The sequence below is a fragment of the Bactrocera tryoni genome, chromosome 4, assembly GCF_016617805.1.
Source record: "Bactrocera tryoni isolate S06 chromosome 4, CSIRO_BtryS06_freeze2, whole genome shotgun sequence".
NCBI classification, from domain to species: Eukaryota; Metazoa; Arthropoda; class Insecta; order Diptera; family Tephritidae; genus Bactrocera; species Bactrocera tryoni.
The window spans coordinates 77,900,455-77,925,897 of NC_052502.1; the positions used below are offsets into that span (position 1 = coordinate 77,900,455).

General features: G+C 37.7%; 2 protein-coding genes and 1 long non-coding RNA gene across 10 annotated transcripts in view; 2 read left to right on the forward strand and 1 right to left on the reverse strand.

Moving 5' to 3' along the window:
• Positions 1-6,215, forward strand: part of LOC120774188 — a 102,509-nt gene extending 96,294 nt beyond the window's left edge. For both annotated transcript variants that reach the window (XR_005705225.1, XR_005705226.1), the window contains one exon: positions 5,136-6,215. This is a non-coding gene — a long non-coding RNA (uncharacterized LOC120774188). The remainder of the gene's footprint in view (positions 1-5,135) is intronic.
• Positions 1-25,443, reverse strand: part of LOC120774185 (amyloid-beta-like protein) — a 140,083-nt gene that overhangs the window by 19,310 nt on the left and 95,330 nt on the right. For all 7 annotated transcript variants that reach the window (XM_040103613.1, XM_040103611.1, XM_040103607.1 and 4 more), the window contains one exon: positions 23,581-23,751. In XM_040103613.1, the coding sequence (XP_039959547.1) occupies positions 23,581-23,607 (27 nt within the window). In that variant the 5' untranslated portion in view covers positions 23,608-23,751. The remainder of the gene's footprint in view (positions 1-23,580; positions 23,752-25,443) is intronic.
• On the forward strand, positions 15,538-18,207 carry LOC120774187. The gene is made up of 3 exons (XM_040103615.1): positions 15,538-15,702; positions 15,950-16,064; positions 17,695-18,207. The coding sequence occupies exons 1-3, from the start codon at positions 15,579-15,581 to the stop codon at positions 17,864-17,866; spliced, it is 411 nt and encodes a 136-aa protein (XP_039959549.1). The 5' UTR covers positions 15,538-15,578; the 3' UTR covers positions 17,867-18,207.

Consider the following 25,443-nt stretch of genomic DNA (forward strand, 5'->3'; position numbering starts at 1 on the left):
AGACTTTTTTTCCCAATATTTGCATTCGATATATGTATAAGCAAACAAGAGTTGATTTTTTTGAAATTCACGAGCTTATATAACCCCCCAAAGGGTTAGAAGTTTCATAGTTCTACTGCGTTCTGCACCTAACTAGAATATTGTTAGGAAAAATTAATTGTTTGCTCAGCTCTAAAGTAATTAGTTTTCTTTATTTGAGCAAAAAATGCCGTAGCTTATGGTGGCAATATCTAGTCTGAGTTAGTTCATCAAAGCATGGATTTTTGCAGGTTAAACTGAAATTTTGTATAAAATGCTGAGAAAACTGGATTTAGAGAAAATGTAGCCTACTTTTGGGATGAAATTCATTTGGTATTAATATCCGCTAATCGCTAATATTTATTTTTAATTGAAATTTAATTTTTTACACATTATTATTTACTTTTTGTTTCTTTTCTGTCATACATTTTTTTTATTTTATTTAAGTTTAACTCAAATAAACAGTAAATAATTGATTTCCGTTGAGCTATTACGCGCTTGCTACTCTTTTATAGCGATTTTCCGGTGAAAAAAAATTGAGGAAGTAAAGTAAACAATTAATTTTTCAATTAAAAGCAAATATATACCGTTAAATATGCCGTTTTTTATTAGTGAATTAAATATTTCATTACTCTTGCATTACCAAGGGTATATTGTCATGTGTCCCCCAGCAGCACAAAGTACTGTGTTACATAAGTGGCAGGCGGGGGGTGGGCGGTCGTCAAATCGAAATTGAAGTGTGTGCAAAAATCAAAACAAAAACGGAAAAATGGAAAAATGTGAGCATAATAAAAACCAATTTCAATGAAAAACACTTAAAAACAGACAATCATTGAGAGCACAGCAACAACAATAAATTGCTGTACACACACATGCACCTCTGTGTAGGTATGTGTGTGTGCTGGGCGAATCAATGCTGCCGCATAAAATTTGCATGCGCGGCGCGGCAATCAATTGCCTATCAACAGCAGCCGCGGCGCCACCGACAACGCAGCGCACGGGGCTGGGTCCCAATGCAATCACGCAGCTGCGATTCGAGACCTCTTCTCTTGGCTGCATTGTTGTTGCCATTGAATGGCTGCTGTCAGGCACAGCGACATCTAGTGGCAGTTCATAAGGCAATTAAATGCGGAGCTGCAGCGAGGGGAAGCGGAGCGGAAAATACAAGGCACAATAAAGAATAAAAATATAAAAATTATAAATAAAAATTAAATAAAATCAATGAAAATTGAAATGAAATAATTTGCAGTAAAAACTAAAGCCACAAAGTATATAGACAAATAAAAAAAAGCAATAAATTCCAAAATAAATGATACAAAAATACAACCATGTAAACGAGTGTAAATCACAAATCATAAAATTTATGCGCGCAACTATTGAAATTTATGGAGCCCTCAGCATGCTTGTTTTTTCTTTGAAAAGAAATCAGAAAAATAAACTAAAAATGCGACAAAGTGCCGCAAAAAAGTGAAAAAATCTTGCTGACATACATTTAGGCGCACAGACGCGATAGCTAGCGTTGTGAATATTTCATTAATGCAATTGACAGCTGCTGACGTGTGATTTTTGCGCCGAAGATGAAATATTTATGTGATATGACGCAGCTAGAGGGCAAGAGAATGAGCGGCGGCAGCAATAATTGACTAGATAATAAAATTTTATAAAAAGAATGAAATTATAAAAAAAGAGGCAGTGCGCCTGCTCGACTGAGTTCGAATAGAGAGAGGAGGGAAAAATTTGAACAAAGCCGGGAGAGTGTGCAGAGTAAATTAGCGAAAATCAAGTGATTGATTCGAGTAGCATTGTTGAAAAATATAAAAAAATTATCTAAAAAAAATAATACAAAATATTAAAAAAAAATATTAAAATAAGAAACATTTAAAAAATAAAATAAAAAAATATTTCTATCATGCTTTTCTTTTCGTCAATAAAACGTGCTTATATTTATTTTATCCGAAGTGCTGATAATTTGCATGAAGTAATGACTTATTTCCGTGTAAAAATAGTGGAAAAGCAATTAACGAATTGAAAAAATAATGTCGACGCTGCCTGTATCCATGTTTGCAATAACCAGTGAATAATAATTAACAAGAAAAAGCGTATACAATTTTAGTTTTGTGAATGATAATTGATATGCGAGCGGTTTTGACAGCCAACGATGGCATATTGTCACTAAAATCATCTTTTTTTAAGTATTACATTGTGTGCACCTGAATGTAGACTACAATTGTTTTACTCAATATTGCATCAGCAGCTTGTATTACAGACAGGGTGCAATAAAAATTCCATGGAGCACCAAAAACTAAGCATTCTATTAGGCATTCTGAAGAGAGCTACCACTGCTAAGGAAAGAGCAAAACACAGCCAAGTCAACGGTCGGCAGAGAATTTCTAACAAAGAGTAGAGTTATGGAGTTATGTGTATGAAAAATTTAGAAATAAAAATACTGGACCAACCACTGAAAATCAGGGAAAATATCGGTGAAATCTACGCTTTTCTTCTTCAGTATAGAATCGAACTGATGGCAAGACTATAATGGCATAGCTCGAATGTGCTCTTTTTAAACAAAACATACATTTTTCTGTGAGGTTTTGTAAAAAATACCATTAAATAATTAATTTTGGGAATATACAATTTAATTAGAAAAGTATCGAACGTATCATCGAAAGGATATTAAGGAAATGCGGAGCAAATCTATGCTTTTCCTATCTATGCGATTAAACTGGGACGAGACTACAATTTCATAACTCCATAAAGTATATATGTATGTAAATGAACGGCGTGACGAGCTGAATCGATTTATCCAAGCCATCGACTCTCTGTATATACGCAAACTAGTCTCTCATTTTTTGAGTTATCGATCAGAAATTTTGCACACATCCTTTGCTCCCTAGAAAGGCGCTCACTTGTCGGAATCGCTGAAATCGAAGCACTATGGCATATAGCTGTCATACAAACTGAGCAATCAAACTCAAGTATTTGTATAGAAAACTCCCTCATTTGATGAGATATCTCCACAAAAATTTAAAATTGGCACGGGTTATTGTCTACGGCAATAATGTAATATGAGAAGAAATTTTGCAGATAAAATCGCTATAGCATATAGCTGTCATACAAACAGATCCATCGGAATGAAGTGCTTGTATGGAAAAGTTCTTCATTTGACGAGATATCTTCAGGATATTTGGTACGAATATTTGTCTAAGGCAACGGTGCAATCCGTGAAGAAATGGTTCTGATCGCATGGCTGTAGCATATAAGTAGCTACCATACAAACTGAGCAATCAAAATCAAATCAAGTTGGTGGTGTGCATAATAAACTGTTGCATATTTTTCAGCGCATTAATTACAGTTATGTATTTTTAATCTTCCATTTTTCATGTGATTATTTTCGCGCTTAAAGAAATATTCATTATTAGTTGGCGTCGTTTTAATTGCTGCGTATGTTTGCCGATGCTCATAACCTCACTTTCCGCCAGAGAATACACACACACACACTAAAGCATATAGCAGTGTTTCAACTGTTTTCAATTAAATTCTTTTTCTTCCGCTTTTTTACTCAATACAAATTACATTTATTGCTTTACAATTTCATTGCGCACACGCACACGCACACGTACATGCGCACGCTGTTATTTGCGTGCTGTAACATGGTTGCATATAGATACATACATATGCATATGGATATGTGTGTGTGTCGCCGTCGAGCGCAGGAAATGCATTTTGTATTTCAATTGCAGTGTTGTTGTTGCTGCATTCAATTTTGCTGTTGGCCTTCCAATTATTATTACATTTTCATTACAATGTTGTTTTTTCGCTTAAATAATGCATTTGCGTCGGCGCTTGTGTGTGTGTGTGTGCGTGCGTGTGTATTTGTGTGTTGTAATGAGAACGAAATGTCAAAGGAAATTGGTTTGTGCAAGCATGCAAACAGCAGCGTTGTGGCTGCACCGACTAGAGGGGGAAATAATAGCAACAGTTGTGTGCCTGCTGCACCCGGGTTGCCACCCTTTTTTAGATATACATACATTAAATAAATTGCAACTTGGCAACCCTGTAATTCTTTTGCTTTATAAAAATTGTAAAATTACAAAAAAAAATCTTTAAAAAAATTTCGCACCATTCATTCACTTTGGTAGTAAATAATAATTGAAATTTTGCAATTTGGCAACTCTAGAATAATTATGGTTAGACACGTGTAAAAAAAAACATGAAGTTCTTGGTAAAACTTGTTTAAAATTTTTTCTATAATTTAAAGTTTTAGTAAAATTAAATTTTATTTTGTGTAAATTTTATTTTAATTTAAAAATTTGGCAACCCGACTGCATTCGTAGTCGCATGTAAGTTGCATCATAGCACGTACGAAAAAAATTAGTTTCTGAAGTTGGCAACCCCATTCGAATTTTTTTTACTTAAAATCCATTTTAGCATCACAGTAAAAAAATTAACTGTTTTACGCACCCCAAACAAAATGAAATTTCTATAAAAATAAAAATGAAATTTTTCTGCAAAATGGCAACCCTATATAGCATATGCATGTGTGTGCTGTTTAAATATTATTTAGAAAAAAAGGTTAGAAAATAATTTAATGGCTTAAAAATAAATGAATATTAATTAATATTTTTATATTTTTCAATTTGGCAACCCTACTGCATTTGTGACCTCAGAAAAGTAACACGTAAGAAAAAAAAATTGTTTTTATATTTAGTTTGAATTTTTAGTTATTTCATCGCTAAAAAATGGTTAAATTGAATTTCGGAACTTGGCAACCCTGTTGATTACTCGTATATTTTCTATAAAGTGAATTTTCCACACAATAAGATGCGCTTATTAGAATATTAAACTTTTTATTGAAACGTTTTCCGCTACATGGCAACCCTACCGAGCTGGCAGCTCGCACAAGCAGAGCAGTTTGTTAGCTTTTGGTTCACCATTTCAGTGTATTAGTGCTATATAGTGCCGTTGACACAGGCGTTGCCACTTTATAGGAATTTTCGCTTTAAATTCATCAAATTTCGTTCGACATTGAGAACCGTTATACAATTTTCTATTATTAAATTTTGAAACACTTTTTGTATTTCTTATTAATTAATTTAATTATTTTTGTTTCTTCGCAGAATTCGGTTGGAAGCGCACATCTGCGCCCTGCACACCCACACACTCGCAAACAAGGATGAAGGGCGGGCTGCGCCAAGGAATGGAATCGAGTTGCCAGCGGCGGCGCACACGAACACCACGTGCTGCTACAACAACAAGACAGCAAGCAATAACAAAACAGGAGTGTTTACCAGTTCGTTATTACAACAAAGAAGAGGTGCCTGGGGCCGTGAAGGACGTTGGGTGGCTTTAAAGCGTTCAGCGGAGGCGCCGCTTGTCTTCAATTTCGAAATTCGAAAATTTACTTTCTTTTTATTTTTTTGGTCTCAGGCGTTGCAGAAAAACATCTGTTTACTCCTTCACCGCCACAAGCAGAATCGATTGGAAATTTGCTTCTACTCCAAAAGTAGACCAGCTATGCATGTGTTGTTGTTGTGTTGGTGTAAGTCCTCCTGGGGGGCTCCCGCTCTGCCTGCCCGGATCTGTTGACAGTTTTACGACACCTTTTTCGGCACACCGGAAGTGCCAAGCAAGCGACTTCCTGCTTCCGCCATTCTCGCTTAACTGCTCATTGCGCTTTTCTACGTCGCCCACTCGCTCGCTGTGGCTTTGGTTGTTGTTGTTGTTTTTATTTAATTTATATATTTTTCAGGTGACGCCGAATTTGGGTCACTCGCTCGCCTTTGACGACTGCTCGGTAAAAAGGGACCGTGGCTGCGTGTCTCAGCGGCAGCGGCGACGCAATTATTTCCGCTGTTTTGCTGCGGAGCCTCACTTAACCTTTTTATGAACACTATTTGGCTAAATGCGAAATCAATTATGAAAGCGAAAGTAATTGACGGAGAAATCGACGAAGCTTACAACAACAACGCCCAGCAATCATTTATAATTTAACATCGAACAATATTAATGCATATTAGCTAGAACCTTCACATATATTTTACAAAATTTCATTCGAACCAACGAAAATGAACAATTTTTGAGCTCAAACTGAAAAGAAACCTATTTTATTTAAGAAAAATTGCAAATCCACTTCAAACAATGTTTAGTCCATAAGACCATTCAAGTAAAACACATAAATATTAAACACGATGATTGTGATAAAATAACTTGTTTTATTCAAAAACTGAGTCAGCGATTCGAAACGTTATTGGTCAGAGTAAGTATAAACACAATTTTTTTGATCCAATTTAAAAAAAATGATACATTTTTCGCATAATTTCTTCAAAAACCGGCGATTTGCAGCACATTTTTAATTCTCAAAAATTGTGGGTTACGCCAAATGTAAATTTTCTTGAATAGGATTGTAGCGCATGCGATTCTGCAAATTTCTGCATTTTTAGATTTTCTCTACGACCTCTAGTTCAAAAGTTATAAGCGTTTTTCTATTCGGCGGCTACTTGCTGCTTGCTCCTGGTCGCCTGGTAGAAATCCAGGATTTTTGCTGCCAAATTAAATGCAATTTTTCCGCAGCCGGCAGCGGCAGAGGAGGCACCCAAAAACTTGCCGGTTGCCATTGCATATGCAAAGGAGCAAATTTGAAATGACGGAAGCGGACAAACAGGATGTGGGTGGGACCGGACATGGACATAGGGCGGAAACCGGAAGTGGAAAATAACGGCACCCCACTTCCGGTTCAGCGATGTTTCCGGAAGTGACAAACCGGAAACGGAAATCAGCATTTTTTGTTCTCCACTTCCGGGCCCAAAATTTCCGTTTCCGGTTATTAACTTCCGGAAGTATTGGTCCGGAAGCCAGGCACCATTATTTTCATTTCCGGTTTCCGGAGGTTGCTTCCGGTTCCCAACTTCCGTTTCCGGTTTGTCACTTCCGGTAAACCCTTGAACCGGAAATGTAGTACCGTTAATTTACACTTCCGGTTTCCGCCCTATGTCCGGTCCCACCCACATCCTGTTTGTCTGCTTCCGTCATTTCAAATTTGCTCCTTTGCATATGCAATGGCAACCGGCAAGTTTTTGGGTGCCTCCTCTGCCGCTGTCGCTGCCGGCTGCGGAAAAATTGCATTTCAATTTGGCACAAAAATCCTGGATTTCTACCAGGCGACCAGGAGCAAGCAGCAAGTAGCCGCCGAATAGAAAAACGCTTATAACTTTTGAACTAGAGGTCGTAGAGAAAATCTAAAAATGCAGAAATTTGCAGAATCGCATGCGCTACAATCCTATTCAAGAAAATTTACATTTGGCGTAACCCACAATTTTTGAGAATTAAAAATGTGCTGCAAATCGCCGGTTTTTGAAGAAATTATGCGAAAAACGACACTTGCACTTAAGTGAGCGCTGTAAAATAGGGTGGGGGGACATTTCTGAGGCTTTATCTACTTACTTTGAGTCTAAAACTTAACAAATTCATACAGTTTTACCATTAATTTTCGTTTTCAACCAGGCAGCTCAAAATCCAACTTACCCGACAACTGTATGTAGCACAGTATCTAAAAAGTAGACTAGGCGGGGCTTCAATGATATGTTGTTCTGCAGAAAATCTACAGCGCAGCTTGCCAACGAATTGTAGGCTTTTTGTGGCTAAGTAATGATTGATAATGACTTTTTAATGCCAGAAAAGCTTGTAAGCTTATGGACTCTTTTTAAGGGGTGTCATGGCTACAGAATAAAGGCTGGTTAGTCAGCTATCATTTGCATAAACGCCTGAGCATGTGTGTGTATGTGTCGGTGTGACCGTAGGAAATAATGCGAAAAATTACATTTCAAAAGCGAGCTCGTCATTGACAAGCCCCAAACGGGTGTAGCTTGGCATGTGCCTTTGTGTGTGTGTGTGTGTGCTTGCCCCGAGGCTTTGCGAGTCATGCAGCAAATGCAAGGCATCATTACACTTGTGCCGAGCGCCTTGATGGCATATCCGGTGACACAGGCCAGATCAGCAACTATCTATATGTGTATATATATGAGTATATAATAATAAAAACACAACAAAAACAACAGGCATGTCATGTAAGCAGGTCCGTGGGTATTAGGCAGAACATATGAACTTATTCGCTTGGGCCAAGTCTATGGGCCGCCGAGGGGCAACATCATTATCCAGCGCTTGCTGTTTGTTGTACTCGCTGTTGTGTTTGTTTGCCGGTTTGCCGCAGTCGATTGGGTAAGGCGCACCAGGGCTAGTGTAGGGGACGGAATGTCAAGCTGGGCTAGCTTTGATTTGGCGTTAAAAAAGAAGCTTTTCATTTGTTGAAGATGAAAAAGAAACCATTGATTTTATTTGCTTGAGTTTCCATTTAACTTAAGACAGGGTTGCCATGCATACTTTTCTGGCAAGTGCTTTTTTAATCTATTTTTGAGAAAAAAAACTTCGAAACAATAAAGTTAAATATAATTTAGTTTTTTTTTTGCTTTTGTTGTAGTATAAATATTTTGCAACTTTCTTCACATCTAGAGAGTGGCTTCCTTTTATTAGTGGCATGGGGTGAAGTTGTCAGAGAAGATGAAGTGTAAACTACCATTATATTGGTTAGTCGAAAAAGTATTTTCGTATTTCTAATAAAACTTCAACTTATTTTTTTTATATTTATACTAATAAATAAATAAACAAATATGTAAAAATATACAATATACGAAAAAACTTTTTCGACTACACAATATATAAATAGAGGTTTCACTTTTGCGCTCTCTCCTTCGAAGGAAACGTCACCGCTCATTCCTTGTCTCGTGCTCAGCGCTCAATGCGCATCTTCTACGCCTGACGCACATCCTGGCTTGCCAATAGCTTCCTGACATTATTGCTCACGTCCTCTGCCACATCCTTCCTCACAGCAGCTGCTGCCGCACATCCTCATTTCTCTAGTTTATTATTCAGATTTTGTTCTTGTTTCCTTCGCTTTTGACGAATTTCTTGCTTTTTCTTTGATTATGCTTGTCATGCGCCTTTCAATGCCTCAATATTTCAATGTTTCCTGCGCCGCTAAGGTCACTTTACATGCAAAAAGAGAACAAAGGCAAAAGGAAGAGAAAAAAATTAAATGAAATAAAACAATAACAACAAAATAAAATTATAATGCAACAATAAAAACTAAACAATAATAAGAGAGAAAGGCAAATAAATGAAGCCGTCAAAGCGAATTGTGAAATTGTGCAAAATAAATGCAGCGAAATCGCCGCAGAATACTTGAGCACGTCCTGCGCCACCGTCACGCCGCTTGACATTGAAACGCACACACGTACACAGGCACAGGCGGCTATTTATAGCAGCAGCCGTGAGTACAAAGGTGCATTCAAGAGCGCAAATAACACACTTGTATTTATATAATTTTTATAATTCTTTCCTTCCAGCGAACAAGTTCAGTTGCGCATAAAGTGCGCTTTGTTGTTTCCTCTCTTCGGTGGGGCGGCCATGTTCTGCGCGTGGGCGCGCTTAAAAATAAATTCGCAGTATATTTGGTGAACAGGAGTAAAGTGATCCATGACGGGCACATAAACACACGCATCCTAACCGAAAGCTGCTAAAATGCGACTGATTTTAGTCAAGGAACTAGTTCAAAACTGGTCCGAAATGTATCATAGGAGTCTAGGAGTCAAAAATCGACTGCATGGCGGGCACACAGCTCCCTGTGCGGCTTAAATGGATGGAAATCAGTGATGAAACCTTGAAATAGAAAAGCTAAAAAAAGCTGCATTTTACAACAACAACAAACATACCTGAAATTCATAACTTTACTGAGCGGAGAACTAAGCCTTTGGTAGACTTTGTTCAACTCAGAGTCAGTATAAATACCACCAACAATCCAAGCTTGCAGCTCAAGCTTAAACATTGGTAAACAAGGGAAAAAAATCTTCAATAGACGAAAAAATTATTTTATACGTCTGTTATCATTCACGTCCTTTTATACGGCGCAGAAACAGTCGGGTCTAAGTAACCTGAACGGACCCGGAACTGGTTCGGTCAAGAACTGTTAACTCGACACCATCTTCGAAAATACTTCAAGATTGCTTTTTTAGCGCTACAACAACAACACTGTTCTTCGGAGTCTTTGAAGCCTTCCAACGCACCAACGTATCCGCTGGTTAGGCCATGTCGTACACATGCAAAAGGATGCGCCAGCTCCTTCGATTCGAGACTCTCGGGTGGACAACGGAAGCAAGCACACCCACGCACCCAATGGAAGAAACAAGTGCATAGGGACCTGTCTGCGCTTGGGAAATCGTGAAATCAAAAAGGATAGAAGCAACTGGCGAAGTGTTGCGTTGTGGTAACATATCGCAGTTGGTCAGAGCTTAACAGAGACCTCTTTCGATGAGTCCAAAGGAAAGGAAAGAAATCGACTACCTTACCGATAAATTCGTAACCAACGCTTTGACCTGAATAAGTAGAGCCTTCTTTCTTAGATAGCTCATGACTATTACCCAACTAACCACTTAAGCTCCACAAAAACCCCCGAATGTTTACGAAGCTCCAATAATCTGAAGATATAGGTAATTTCACGCGACGAGTTTTCAATGTGGAAATATGTATGTGAACTTGCAGGCTCACGAATTGCTTTCAGAGAGCCGAAGGCTGTTAGAATAGAAGTCTTGTTTATATAAGTATCTTAAAACTGTAACATTCGCCAATCCAAATTTGGAATCAACGAATGCTGCCATCCATCGACAACACTCTTTGATGAATGCCCATTCAGTGTTGCCATTTTGCCTTCCGTCGTAGGCACCTTGAGTAATAAATAACGACTAGTTGTATGATTTTTTAATTGCTTTGCTCGCTGGCGGCCAGCAGCCACTTATACTCACGCAAAGCGCAGAGCGCACACACACGCACGCATACAAACGAAATATATGTGTGTGTGTGTGGCCACTCATGAACTTCGCTAAGCAAACACGCTTGTTCAAGTGCAAGTCCGCCGAGCGCACTGACATTGAACTCCGTTATGTTGTTGTTGTTGTTGTTGTTGTTTGCTCTGGCTCACAAGCATTTCCTTTATGATATTTTTCACAAAAATATTTGCGTTAAAATAACATTTTCGCATGAATAATTCTTGAAGAGATTTTATTCTGCTTTTTTTGTGTGTTTCAATTTAGTTTTAGTCAAGCTATGGAAGCACGCAAGCATACTCTAATAGAACTGTATTAAGGTTTAGTTTTATTTTTAGCTCAAAATTATGTAGGAAATACATATATGAAAGTATTGGAATTTTATTTTAAGAAACTTCTGAAGACCTCTCTTTACTTGCAGGTACCTTTATAATATCTAACGCATATTATTGGCAAGTCTATAAAGGGTTTCGAAAATAATGATCCCATGAAGCTTGATAATTAACCAAACTCACTTCGCACAGGGTTTGTCCGGAAAGTAGTAGGACTGAATCGATTTAAGAAAAATTATAGAACCAATCGTTACAGTTCTTTAAAAACTTTCAAAATAGGATCCTTCTGCGTTGATGCAGCGCTGCCAGCACGATTTGCAAGCATTGAAGACGTCATGGAAGGCATTCTCCGGAATAGCATTGAGTGCCGAGGTGCATGTTGCTTGGATCCCCTCTGTCGTCTCAAAATGCTTGCCTTTCATCGGTCTTTTCAGGCAAGGAAACAAAAACAGTCCGGGAGGACCTCATTTGGGCTGTAGGGCGGCTGCGGAAGCGTTGGGATGCCGGCCTTGGATAGGAAGCTGTTTACAAGAAAGGTGGGTTGAGCCGGGGCGTTTTCGTATTGCAACTTCCAATCGGCTGCGATGCCTTGATGGACCCGATTGACCCTTCGTTTGAGTCTCTTGAGGACTTCTACGTAAAACTTGCCGTTGACAGTTTGTCCAGGAGGAACAAATTCATGGCGGACAATGCCTTTGATGTCAAAAAAGACAATGAGCATCGTTTTCACTTCGGATTAGCTCATTCTTCCCTTTTTGGGCAAGGAGACGTCGGCATGTCCCAATCGGAAGATTGCCTCTTTTGTCACACCATTTTTGCTAAATCAATATCTGGGTAAGCCTGCTTGATCATATCAAACGTCTCTGTCGCAGATTTACCGAGTTTCACACAGAATTTAATAGCGTACCTCTGCTCTAACAAACGCTATATTTTCGGTTTGCACCACAGAAACACGCCGCGCAATATGTTTGTCCTTACACTCTCGATGCTTGGAGACAACTTACCAGCCGCTCGTTCGTTAGCTCAGAACGCCCTCTACCGAATCCAGTCGGTGCGCGCACGCTTCGAAGTAAAGTTACAGCGGAAGATAATTAGTTCTATTACTTTCCCGACAAACCCTGCATGCTCTTTTCAAGTCCTCCAGGGAAGTTGTGCTTGGGAAATCAGTGCTGATTATAGAATTTCTATACAATTTAACAATCAAAATTAAAATATTACGTCTCTTTTTGACGCGGGATAGCAATGAACGAACCTCGAACCACTAAAAACTGGAAACAGAATCTATAAAAAGCCTTTCTGTCATACAAACTGATCGATCAAAATCAAGATAAAGGTCTTATTTACCCCTTTATGCTATAAGAATGCACCTGCGAGCAATCGAGAATCGCGTTCTTTTCTTGTTGGGGTCGGCAAATATGCCAACCCTCTTTCTACTGAACAAGTACACAGATCAAACAATCCGTTCGAAATATTTCCGACACCCTCAACAGTCTAAGCTGTTGATAATAAGTTGCAAATACCAATCAGAGAATTCCGAGAAATAAAGAAGTATGTCCATAGCAAATTCAGTATTTTCCACATTATTCGTTCAACATATACATACATATGTATATAGTGTAAGTATCTATGTAGTTGTTGTGATTGTTGTTAATTTGTCGACCTGCTGCGCATAAATTTAGCACAATTGCGACTCGCAGCTCATAGAATTCGCCGCACACAAACACAGCGCTCTTCATAAGACGCGCTCATTCTTTGCTAGCTACACTTGTATATTGTATATTGTATATGTGTGTGTGCGTGTGTGTCTGGCAAAATAAATATGGAACGATTCAACCATAATTGAATGAGTGTATAAAAATAATCTCGGAAATATAAATTTTGATTTATTGCGACACTGCGAAAGACTGGCACAAGCGATGAATCAATTGTGTGCGCATAAAAGCGCTTGCAAGCGGTCGGGGACTGTGTGATTATGGCATGCTTGGAGTTGGAAATAAAACGGTTTTGTAATAGAGGAGAATAAGCGATGTGTTGGAAACGATTTTAATGCCATTTTTCTGTAGAAATTCTGCAAAATTTCAAAACAGTGAGACATTAGTGAGATATAGTCCACATCGATCGCTTCAAATGACTTCCAGTGCCCATCCTCACCTATACGGACTAATGGTGGATTACCGACAGGGCGGGGCGTTCTTTAGAGTGAGTGCCATAGTGTCATCGAATGCTTCGGCATCGCAATCTTCCAATATTTAGAGGTTCTCCTAGCATCTATGTTAGGTAAACATAAAATACAGCGTTTATGATCTTAGAGAGCAGAAATTAAGTCATCCACAGTTTATTCCTAGATATTTCTAAGACTTCGAATATTTGCAGTTAGATACATAAGCACCGTAAGAGTCGAGTCTTAAACGAACGGAGGTATTGTAGAACCTTTCCAATTGAGTGAGTTAAGCGTGATCGTGATTTCACATTCAAGGAAAAACTGAATCAGGGAATTGATATCGCCTGCTTACAGCAACAGTTTCTGTGGTTTTTGTGACAACTGCTATATTAGGCAAAGCAGTAATCGAGATCACAGAACACTTAATATTAAAGAGCTAAATTTCGTGGTCTAAAAGTCCACGAAATCAACTTAAGGGGCTAGGTGGATATGAAAATTTCAAAAAAATATTTTTTTGTTTGTCTTATTAAATTTACAACGCCTCTAAAACTTTGTCCTAAGTTTTCAAGTTGATCAGAATAATAGTTTCGGAGATACAGCCATGAGAATTTTCGCCCCAAGCGTTTTTTTCGAAACCGACCATAAAGGTGGAGATGAGATTTTTTATTAAAAGTTTGAGAAGAACAGAAACATTTTTATATTTTTTATTTTCTTCGTTCAAAACGAGATTTATGTATGTATGAACAGAATATGTTTAGTGTTTAAATTTTAGATTAACCTATAATATGTTATGCTGTCCACGGCGAGAGCACCTTTTTTGTTAGACACCTAGGGAGATGAGGTCTCAACGGCTGAATTTTCAACATTTTCATATCAAAATTCCAGGAGACCTATTATATTTTTCAAATATATGATTGTCTATATTAGAAAAAAAAATCGTAAATATACGTTTTGTTTGTACCTCAGAAACCCATCTAACCCTTTAAGTTGTTATGGAACAAAAAAGCTTTTATTTGGCATTGGAAAAGTTTCTAGAAATGCGACCTCATTTTCGAAGTTCATGCATATTCGAAAGTCCCGTTAAACACCGCGGCAAAACAAATAGTTTTTGTTTTTGCTTTATTTTTCTTATTGAAAAATTCGAATGATTTGTTATTGCTGCGCAGCAAAGGTTAAAAGTGAAGGCAGTTTGTGGTCTTGCGAAGCTAAGACGGCTACGTCGCACTATGGCGAGCATACAAAATGGACAATAATGCGTAAATGTGTTTGTATGTATGAGCGTAAATATATTTGGAACAGACTGTCAGATGAACAATGATTTTTCATTCATAGAAAATACTCAATAAGCGGGCGAACTGTAAACTATGCGCAGACCACAGTCGGACTGCGAACTAGAGAAGCAGGCGAAAAAGAAATTAAAATAAAATTCATACATATACATATATATAAATATATACATATATTTACATACTGTTTATAGCAGCGAATGCACACGAGGAGCGAATCAATCCATTATTGAAAGCGAAAGAGTGGCTTAAAGCAATAAAAAAGGAGAATTTATTGCAAATATTTCTAGAAGAATTCAAAAGTAAATATGCAATACACAAATAGGTGTACGTAAGAGCGGCGCAACGCAAATTCCAAATCTACAGTATTGATGTGGCGTTGCCAAATAAAGCGGCACGATAACCTCTGACCCCGGCCCAGGCGGAATACGCACTCGTGTGAGTGTAAGCGATACGATTGTGCGGCATAAAAGGCAAAATAAATACATGCAAATCAATATAAATGCAAATCAGCGAGACAGCGGAGTGAAAAATGAAAATGAAACCGAGCAAAAGTGTACACAGGAAGGCATAACAAAAACAAAACAATAAAAATAAAATAAATAAAAAATAAAATAATTTTCATAAAGAAAATATTGAAAAATACAGAAAAATTAAAAAAAAAGAAAAAAAATATTCGACAACAACAAGTACAACAAGTGCAAGTTCAGCACTTAAGCTGCAGCAAACAACTCAAAATTGATAAGCCGCCGAACGATAGAGTGTGGGAGAGCGCATGCTAGCAGAGCTATCAAGCAAATAAGCAGCATTTAAATGTCAGTTCCATGAGTTTGGTTTTCGAGCGCTTCGAGCATGGCTTGAGGCACGTCAGCTTTGGCTGGCTCAGCTCAGTTGTCAATTTAGTTTCGACATGTTGTGTTTACGACAAAGCGCGTTTCTACAAAATTTCTTGCTTTTAACCGGTACCTTGGTGTTGTTGCTGCTGTATAGCAGCACCACTGAGGCATACTCGGGTCTAATAGCGGCCGACCCAGGTGTGTGAAAAATAAATAAAGCAAAATGTGGAAGTTCGAGGAGCAAAAATCAAGTCAAAGAAAATTAAAAAAATATACATATTGAAAAATATTATATATATTTGCTATATATATATATAATAGAAATTGAAAACAATTAAAAAAAAATTCGAAAATATTGTTCGCAGCAATAAGTGTTATGTACAAGTGTTTGTGGCATATATATTTTTTAGCAAATTATTTTCACTACTCAACCCTTTCTTGTTAGATAACCCGGGCAAATGCATTTATCGCGGCGATGAGCTGAAGCTTGGCGTGAATCTGGGTATTGCGCCGTGTCAGCGCCTCACTTGCAATGAGGACGGCTCAATATTTATTGAGGGGTAAGTTTGCTCGTTTATTGAGGCAATTTCTCTTAAAATTGTGTTCGCGTTGCAATCATATGTAATTAAACGGCAGTAAAAAAACAAAAAAGTAAAATAAAAAATAAAAATTAATTGAAAAAAATAAAATAAATTGAAAAAAAAAAATAAATAAATTGTAAAAGTTAAAGAAATTGAAAGAAATAAAATAAATTGAAAAAAAATAAAATAAATTGAAAAAAATTAAATAAATTGGAAAAAATTAAATAAATTGAAAAAATTTAAATAAATTGAAAGAAATAAAATAAATTGAAAAAAAAAATTAATTGAAAAAAAATAAATAAATTGAAAAACAAAAAATTAAAAAAAAAAATAAATTGAAAAAAATATATATATTAATTGAAAATAAATAAATAAATTGAAAAAAATTAAAAATACTAATTTTTAACTACTAAAGCAATTGTAAAATTTAAAAATTTAATTTAATCACCAGAATTATTTTCCTGATTTTAAACTACTATATACTCCTGATTCGAATTTTTCAAAAAAAAAAATATTTTTTTGGAAAAATAATAATAGTCAGCATAATTATAAATAATTCCATTGGGAATTAATATTAATTTTAAATAAAATATAATTTTTAACTAATTCTGACTTAAACTTCAATGAAGACTATAAATTTGATATTTAATCAAAAAAATTTTATCTATAAATTTTGATCAAACCATTTTTTCGAAGATTCTTTTTGCACAAAATAAAATTATTATTAATTAATAATAATTTTTTTTTAACAAAGATATCTTTAAAAATATATTTATTACTAATAAATCATAATTTGTCTCAAACAAAACCACTTAGTTTCATTTAGTAGTTATATAAGAGCCAATTTATTTGCGCCTCTCTTCACTTAAAAAATTAATATATCCATTTCAATGTGTTCAGCGGCAATATTGCTAAAACTCGAGAAAACATGAAAAAACGCAAACTTCGGTTGCATCGCAGCTATAATACCCTTCACAGATACAAACGATTTCTCATAAGAATTTTGAGCGTTCAGTTTGTATGACAGCTATATGCTATAGTGGTTCGATGCCGAAGGTTTCGACAACCGAGCAGTTTCGTAGGGAGTAAAGTACGTGTGTGAAATTTCAGATCGATATCTCAAAAGCTCAGGGACTCTTTTCTTTTTTGACGTCATTCGTACGCTTAAGTCATGTACTCATTTTAATGGATTGCCTTTGGCTATGAAGTCATGCTATAACCTCTTAATTGCTTGAATATTTTACGGAAAAATTGTAAACAGATTTTCTTGGTAAATGATCGGCAATGAGTACACAGCCATATTTATAGAGATATATGTACATTTATTTACATATGTATGTATATGCACCAGAAAGTGAGGGAGGAAGTGCACTTATCACTAATGAAATTAATTAATTGAGTCAATTAAACACACAGGCGACAGACAACACGATTATTTATTGCGATTTTTCCGCTAACTTTCAATTTTTCTTTCTCGCACATAACCACTTAAATAAATATACATACATATATATAAATGCACATGTATAAGTAAATATTTTAGCGCATCAATAAAGCCGCACAGCCATTAATCTAATTGTCGTTTCACATTTCTTTGCATTCGTTGCAGTTGCGGCCGGTTACGCATCGAGAACTGCAACAACGGCGAGCGCATACACATGGACAAACCGTTCCCGGAATGCTGCAAGCTCCGCTACAAGTGCAAGAAGCCCGACGGCTCGCCGTACTACATTGAGCGCGATGCCTTCGGCAGCGATCAGCAGAACAAGCTGAAGCGCTGACTGGAGAGCAGCAGCGTGCGCACGAGAGAGAGGGAACGAGTGGGAGAGCAGGAGGGTGTCGATCAATGATCTTGCGCGGCGTGAGTGGGTAGATGTGTTGGTGCGCTGAGCGCTTACAAGCGAGATACGTATGGCGGTTGCGGTTTCGGCTGAACGTTGGAGGTTGTTTGTGCTGATAAGGCTTACTACGGTTCATTTGTGTCGTCTTTCTGAGTTAGCTGTATAGATACTATTTGCATAATCTTAGTACGTAAATATTTTTGTTTGGATTTAATGTGTTATTTTGTATTTTTCACTTAGATTTAGAAATAAACAAAAGTATATTTATTATCAACAACAAAGTTGGCATATAGATTGGCGAGCAGATGGTGGCAAGTAATATGCAAACAACTGTGCTTATTACTAAATCGAAGGCAGATGTGCTCGGAAGGGTCTGAATATATGTACATACATTACGAATAGAAGGAAAACCGCGTTTGTGACATTTTTTTGAGGAAGACCCAGGATTGATGCAATAGAAGAATGTGGTCTTACATTGATTTTCAGACGTACAGCCAAGGTTGGATGGGCATCATCACTGAATGGCAGTTTTCTAACTTTTTGGAAAAATTGGTCGCAGCTTCGTGTTCTTGCTTTTTTAATCTGGATCATGGAGTCGCCAAATCGAACTCTGGCGGCTCCTTCTCTGCCCAATATACCGACGAGGGAGCTTTGGGTGGGAAGAAGCCGTTGGAGGAGAGAGACAGTAAGCTTCTTCACGGATGGGTCAAAATTTGGGGGAAAGGTTGGTGGAGGGGTTTAGGAAGCCTTCTATCAAGGCCAGTTTCAGACTTCCTGACTATTACAGTGTCTTCCAGGCTGAGGTTGCAGCCATCAAAGTAGCACCAGATTTGCTGCTCCAAAATGCGTCCTCCTTTAGAGAAGTAACCATTCACTCAGATAGAAGAGCAGTGATACCAGCTTTGAGCTCTTTTATAGTGCGTTCAGAGTTAGTCGAAGAGTGTCTAACATCGCTATCATTAGCAGCAAGTGTCTTTGTGATAAGACTGAAATGGGTGCAGGGCATAGCGGAATCACAGGTAATTGCAAAGCTTGTGAGCTAGCAAAAAAAGGCACCCTAGAATCATTATCGGTAGAATGGGAACGGGTCGGTGCTCCCGCATCGTCTTGTGTTCTACTATTGGATAGCTGGGACTCGCGGATGCTTGGCCAACGCTGGGCTACAAACGGTACCTGCGCAGTCGCAAAAGCCTTTTGGCTCAAGATTGATCGCAGGAGATCTAGCGATCTCTTTGCCTTCAGTAAGGTTAGCCTTTCCCTAGTTGTGGGTCTTTTAGCAAGACAGTGCTTTATTGATGAATGCTTTAAGATTGGGAATCTTACCAGACGCCGCCTGCAGAAATTGTTTAGAAGAAGATGCGGTAGAAAGAAGTCAGCACTTCCTTCCATCTTTCTTGACTGTCCCGTGTTTGGGGAGTCAAGACTTAGACAATTGGGGGCGCATACCTTCAGACATCCTATCGAACTGGCGGGTGTTGAAATTAAACGCCTTTGCAAATTTGTATTGGCTACTAAGCGTTTTGCCAATCTGTAAGTCCGAACACAGGAGTTATTATTTTCAATGGCTACACAAAGGACTACATTTATCAGTCCACGTGCGATCTTTGATCAGCGATCTAACCTAACCCAACCTAAAGCCCCTCTTTTGAAATGACTGACTTGAATAAACGACTAACGAAACTGGAACTCCAAAGCTTCAGCTGTTTTTAGGTATTTTATTTCATAAGATCAGCCCGACCATACCTTAACATTTGGGCGTAGAATGCAGACTTCCATCTTCCCCAAATAATAAGGACAGGGCCTTTTCTTTATCACTTTTTACTTCTATAAATTTTTCCTTCTTTGGTGCATTAGAAATGATTGGTAAGTGTAAATAGCCGCCTCAGACCCCAAAGTCACGAGATGATAATTTGCTCAAGCCCCAGTGGTAGCTCGAACGTATGACAGCGCGCCTTTGTTTAAAATATTTCGCATTGTAATTATATAATAAGTTATTTTTGATTGAGAACAAGCTGTGCCGCCTCAAAGGATCAGCGTACAAAAGACGGCTTATTTATAGCCAATGTCAATAAGCAAGCAATTCGTTGTTGTTAATATATGCAAGTAGCGAGCGTTATGCCTGCATGCTGACCCATGCGTATTCTGGCGCAGCATAAAAGACGAAATTACACGGTGCAGCGAGGCGTGTGAGCAACATTGCCGCTTAATTAAATTTATGCAAAATATGAGACAACGCAGCAGCGAATCAACGCTGTCATGCAGCAACAGAAAGCCGTAACAAGTATGGGTGTGAGTGTTTGTGTGTGTGCGCGATGATAGTTTTATGCGCTTCAGTTGCAGCGCTCTGCGCGCCAGTGCGTTTGCCAGCGTAATGAAGCGCATCAAATGAGTTGGCGCATTGTCTTCGCTGATGAGGCCATAAAAGCCTACCTCGGTAGCAAGTGAGGCAATTTCGTTGTGTAATTCAAAAACATTTTTTTTCTTATATATTTTTAATTGTTACGCGTGGACTTCGTGGTTATAAACAGTGTCAGCAATGAAGGCTGACAGGCAATAAAACAGGCTGACACAGGCTGACAGGTAAATGCACGAAGAGTTGGGCAATTATGCGAAGCACAATTGAGAACGGGTGAGCGGGGGTGGACAGCAAGCAAGTGGGTGCGACTGAATGCACAGGGCTGGACGAGTTGTTTGCGGTTGAAGGCTAGGGAAATTCCGAGAATTCGCCAAGAAGTTGCGGTGAGTATTGTCCGACACGCTATCAAACAACGGTGAGCTTTGCGGTAAGTAAAGATAAAAGCAAGGCATGTAGATAGTTAATGTAACATGCTCAGGGAAACGGTGCAACAGGCCAATTTTTTGTGAGCGGCATGCAAAATAATACTTCCAGAGTTGAGTAAATTAAAGCAGCCAGCAAAGTTTGCATGGGGCGTGGCAAATGTGGAATGTCCAAAGTACACAGCCGGCCGTAAACAATTAAGAATGGACTTTCGATGAAGCAAGGTTATTAAAAGTAGACGTTAATTGACATCTATTAATTGTGAAAGTTGGTGAGATCAGAAAACTTATGTAGACTCGTTGACACTAATCGTGGATGTAGTCACCGCTGTTGCTGCGTGAGCTCATCTACGGAGTAGTATAAATAAAAAAAGTTGGGGTTCAAATGAGAAATATTGGGTAGTCGCAAAAGTCTTTTCGTATTTTGCCAGTAGATGTCGTTGCAGTCGTATATCACCGGTGCTACCAATCACATTGTGTCATATCATATAGTGTTGGAAAGGTGACATTCTAAGCTTCACTTAATAAAAAATAAATAAATTCGGGGAAAAGAAAAAAAGTTACAGCTGTTCAAAAATGGGTATAAAGAAATAAGTTGAAGTTTGATTAGAAATACGAAAAGACTTTTTCGGCTACTCAGAGGCCGTTTCTGAGTCGATCAAAACGAATAACCGCTTAAATGCTCGAAATGGTTGCGGAGCACAAACAGTCCGCCAATGTCAATGCACTTTTCTGCCAAACGCGCTGCTTACGCCCAAAACATTTTGCTGACCAAATGTTCAGTATTTTAATACTTCATGCAGAGTCAGCATAATTCGTGCAAACGTTAAATAAATGCAACGCTGAATGTAAGAAAAATGTAAAAGAAATGCGCACAAACAACTATAATTTTTCGTTGATTTTCTGCAATAAATTAAATTGCAGCGAAATGTCACGCATACGCCATGGTGGGTCAGCGCACAGACAACTAGCAGGCCAAGGCAGGAGAAGAAGCGAGTTAGCGTGAGAAAAAAGTATATAAATGAGACGGGAGAACACTGGCAGAGCTTTCGAAGGGAAGGCAAAGCGAATGCGATGGCGAGCGGGAGGAAAAAGGATTTTACGCTGACTGCAGCGCCTGGAAAAAATGTAGTTAAAATTGAGACAAGTGAAGGATGCGAGTGCCATTAGTGCGACGGGAGGCGGGTAAGGCACAAAAAACAGAAAACGGTGGGTAAAAAATCGTTTATAAAAGTTGGCGTGATTGCGAAAAAATGCGCAAAAACATTTTTATTTGTCAAAAAATAAATACGAAAGCACAAAGTGAGGCAACAACAATCAAGTATAGTTGAGCTTTAAAACTCTATGACGCGCGCGTGCGTCCACAAACGCTTAATAATATGGCCAACACGCCCGAAGCGCATATATTATACAAAGAATACACACAAACACATGCAAGAGGAACAAGAAGAGCGTGCAGCACGGGAAAATGCAAAGCGAGAAGGCACGTGGAGTTAGTCAATATATTAGCACCCTTTCGCTACTAACTAACACTAACAATACTAATACTGACTCACCTTCAAATGTGTGTATATTATATTACAGCCATATTGTACAGCTGCTAAAGAAAGAAGGCGGAGACAACTTTCTATTTCTCCAAAAATTAAATAGCACATAATTTGAGTAGTTTGAAACTAGTGTTTTAGGGACTAGTTCGAGAGTAGTTTAAGTCAAAGGGTTTTCCAAATTATAAAGCGTTTTAGGGTAAAGAGACAGCTGTTGCTTTCGTATTTTAGGCACTTTTTAAATATCCGAAGTTGATATTTTTGAAAATAGTTCGAACATTGATAAAAATAGCACCAATAAATACTTTTATTTATTACAAATTTTGATTTTTATTTTCGAAACCGTAATAAAATTTTTCGAAAGTTCGGAAGATTGCTTTTCTGAAATAATTTTTATTTTCGAACCCGTAATGAAATTTTTCGAAAATTGGAATTTTTATTTTCGAACCTGTAATGAATTTTTTCGAAAATTCGGAAGATAGCTTAGAAAATAGGTTTTAATTTCAAACATAAATAATAGAATTTTTCGAAAATTTTTATGCTAGTCCAAACTCCGAAATATCGAAAAATTAAATTCTTGAAATTATTTGGAATTGTGATAAGCCCTAAATTGGAAAAGTCTTCAAATGACTGGTATGAGCTTTGCAGTACTTCATACACAACATACTATCCTAACCACTCTCTCACTCATTCCCATAGTCTAATATCCAAAGCAGAAGCGAAAACTGCTTGCAAAATGCACCAGCGCCAAACTGAATTTGCCAGCACATGAACCCACAAAGTGATTTCAGCAATTTTTTCACTCAACTAGCATTGCGGATACATACATATGTTCATATATGTACTATATATCTGTGAAAAGTTCTCTGCGCGTGTGTGCACTAGGTCCTTACGGTAATTTTTCAAAATCTCCAACTAAGCAATGGCGCAGCCAAATAGTCAAATAGCCAAGTGTGGAATGAAATTAGTTTTTTGGCTAGGGTTTCGCCTGGCAATCGATAAGTGGCTTAAGGATGGGTATTATCAGGAATTTGCACAGCAATAAAAATGCAAATGCTGTGTATGTATTTACGAAGGAGTGAACTATCAGCGCAAAGGGTCTGCATTGCTTGTAAATATGTAGAGTAATTTTAATAAATTTTTCTCCGCATCTTTTTGACAGTTGACCCAATTTGCACACCTTTGCGAAGCGCACTGGGTTTAGGTCTGGTCTCCAGCGGTGCAGAGTTGTATTTTGCAATATTTAGATTTCGGTTTGAGCAGATAATTTTTTGTGCATTTTCATTAAATTTTCATTTTATTTTCAGATTTTTTTTCGAGTTTTTCACTCACCTTTTTGCAGTAGTCCAGTAAGTCCATTTTGTCTCGCAAGCATGTGGCGCCCGATGTCTTCTTATTCAAATCCGTTACCCAGCGTCCCTCTTCGGAGAGGTATTGCGGTTGGAATATTTGGCCAGCTTCGCAGAGCACCGCGATTTGTGGCTCCCAACGCGGTGAGGCGGCCTGTAACACACAAGAAAAAACGAAAAAATGAATTATTAAAAAAAATATATATTTATTGTATAAATATGCAAAAAACATTTTTAAAAATTGTGGAAAAAAATTATAAATTTAACTTTATAAAACTATTTCTTGCTGTTTTTACAACTTTCACTTTGATATGGCTGATGGCGCTACTCTAACTATACAAAAGTTGCCGAAGAAAATAGCGTTTGCTTTAAACTTTAATTTTCTTTATTCCCACTTTCATTTATTGCCATTTCCCTGCTTTCGCCGCCATTTAGCGGTGCATTCACGCTCCAATTCGAAATCAACATCAATCATACGCCCCGTTGTCCGCTGGTCGGCGCTCGAGTGCCGTGCCGCCGCACATTTGTCGCACACTTTAGCAGCCAAAGCTAATTTTTAATGCTCACTTTAATAAGCAGAAAAGCCAATTTCGGAACGTGATAACCTAATTTCACATGACCAGCAGCGGCCATTTGCCATTAGCCAGTTGGCCTCCTTAGCGCTCACTTCACTTTGAAAATATTTCCGCTGCTGGTTGAGTGACTTGTGGCTTTCAATTTTAGACGTTACATTTTTTTGCGTCACCACTTTTAAATTTTAATGAGAAAGAGGAAAAAGCAAAGTTTCAAAATTTTCGAAGATAACTTTGAAAATGATTTTTATTTCCGAACACGGTTTTTATGGCGTCATCCGTTTTGAATTTTAATGTGAAAGTGGAAAAAGTAAAGTTTCAAAATTTTCGACGACAACATCGAAAGTGATTTTTATTTTCGAACACGATAACGTTTTTGTAAAAAACTGTTCGATGCTAACTTCGAATTTCAAAAATTTATATCTTCGAAATTAGTTCGAATTTTAAAAAGGGTAAAATTGATGCCTTGTATATTTTCTTGCATTTGACAATATTCTTTCAATGACATTCAGTCCATTCAACCATTATTTGGTGGAATCGGGGCATTGTTTTGAAAATTTTTAAATACTATTTTACTTAGAAAAAATACAGAAATCATTGTTTTTTAAATTTCCTCCATAAATACGAAACTTTTTTAGATACCACCCTCATAAATATTATTCAAAATCTGGTATTTTATATGCAAAACGAAATTTTTGGTTTTTTTGCAAGAACATCGTTTTCCACTTTGACCAGTTGCGACGCACTCACTTAATCTAAATCAGAAAAATATGTGAAATATTCATCACCGAGGGCATAATCGAATAAAAATAGCCGAATCAGTGAACCCAAAAAAGGTTAATGCAAACACGCAAAGCGTCGCAAAAAAAATATTTGTCAAAGTGAAAAAATGCGAAAAATTGCGCGCTCTGACAGTCATCCACTCGCTTTGTTGTTGTTGCTTATTTTTATGCATGCAATTCACTTGCTTAATGCTTGTAAGCACTTCGGCAAGCCTCGTCATGTAGCCCACATGAGCACACACTCTCAAAAACACGTGCATACTCGCTTTGGCGCAGAGCGTGTGATTGATGACCGTTTAATTGTAGGCAAAAACAAAAACAAAATGAAAAAAATAAAATTCGAAATTACAGAATAAAAAGCTGCCTGGCAATTAAGCAGTGAGGGAGAGACCAAAGTTGAGTTGTAGACAGGAGAGTATGAGAGTCATAAGGCGAGAGAAAGAGAAGAATCACAGTTTACTAAATTGAAAAGATCGCCAAAACCACTGATTT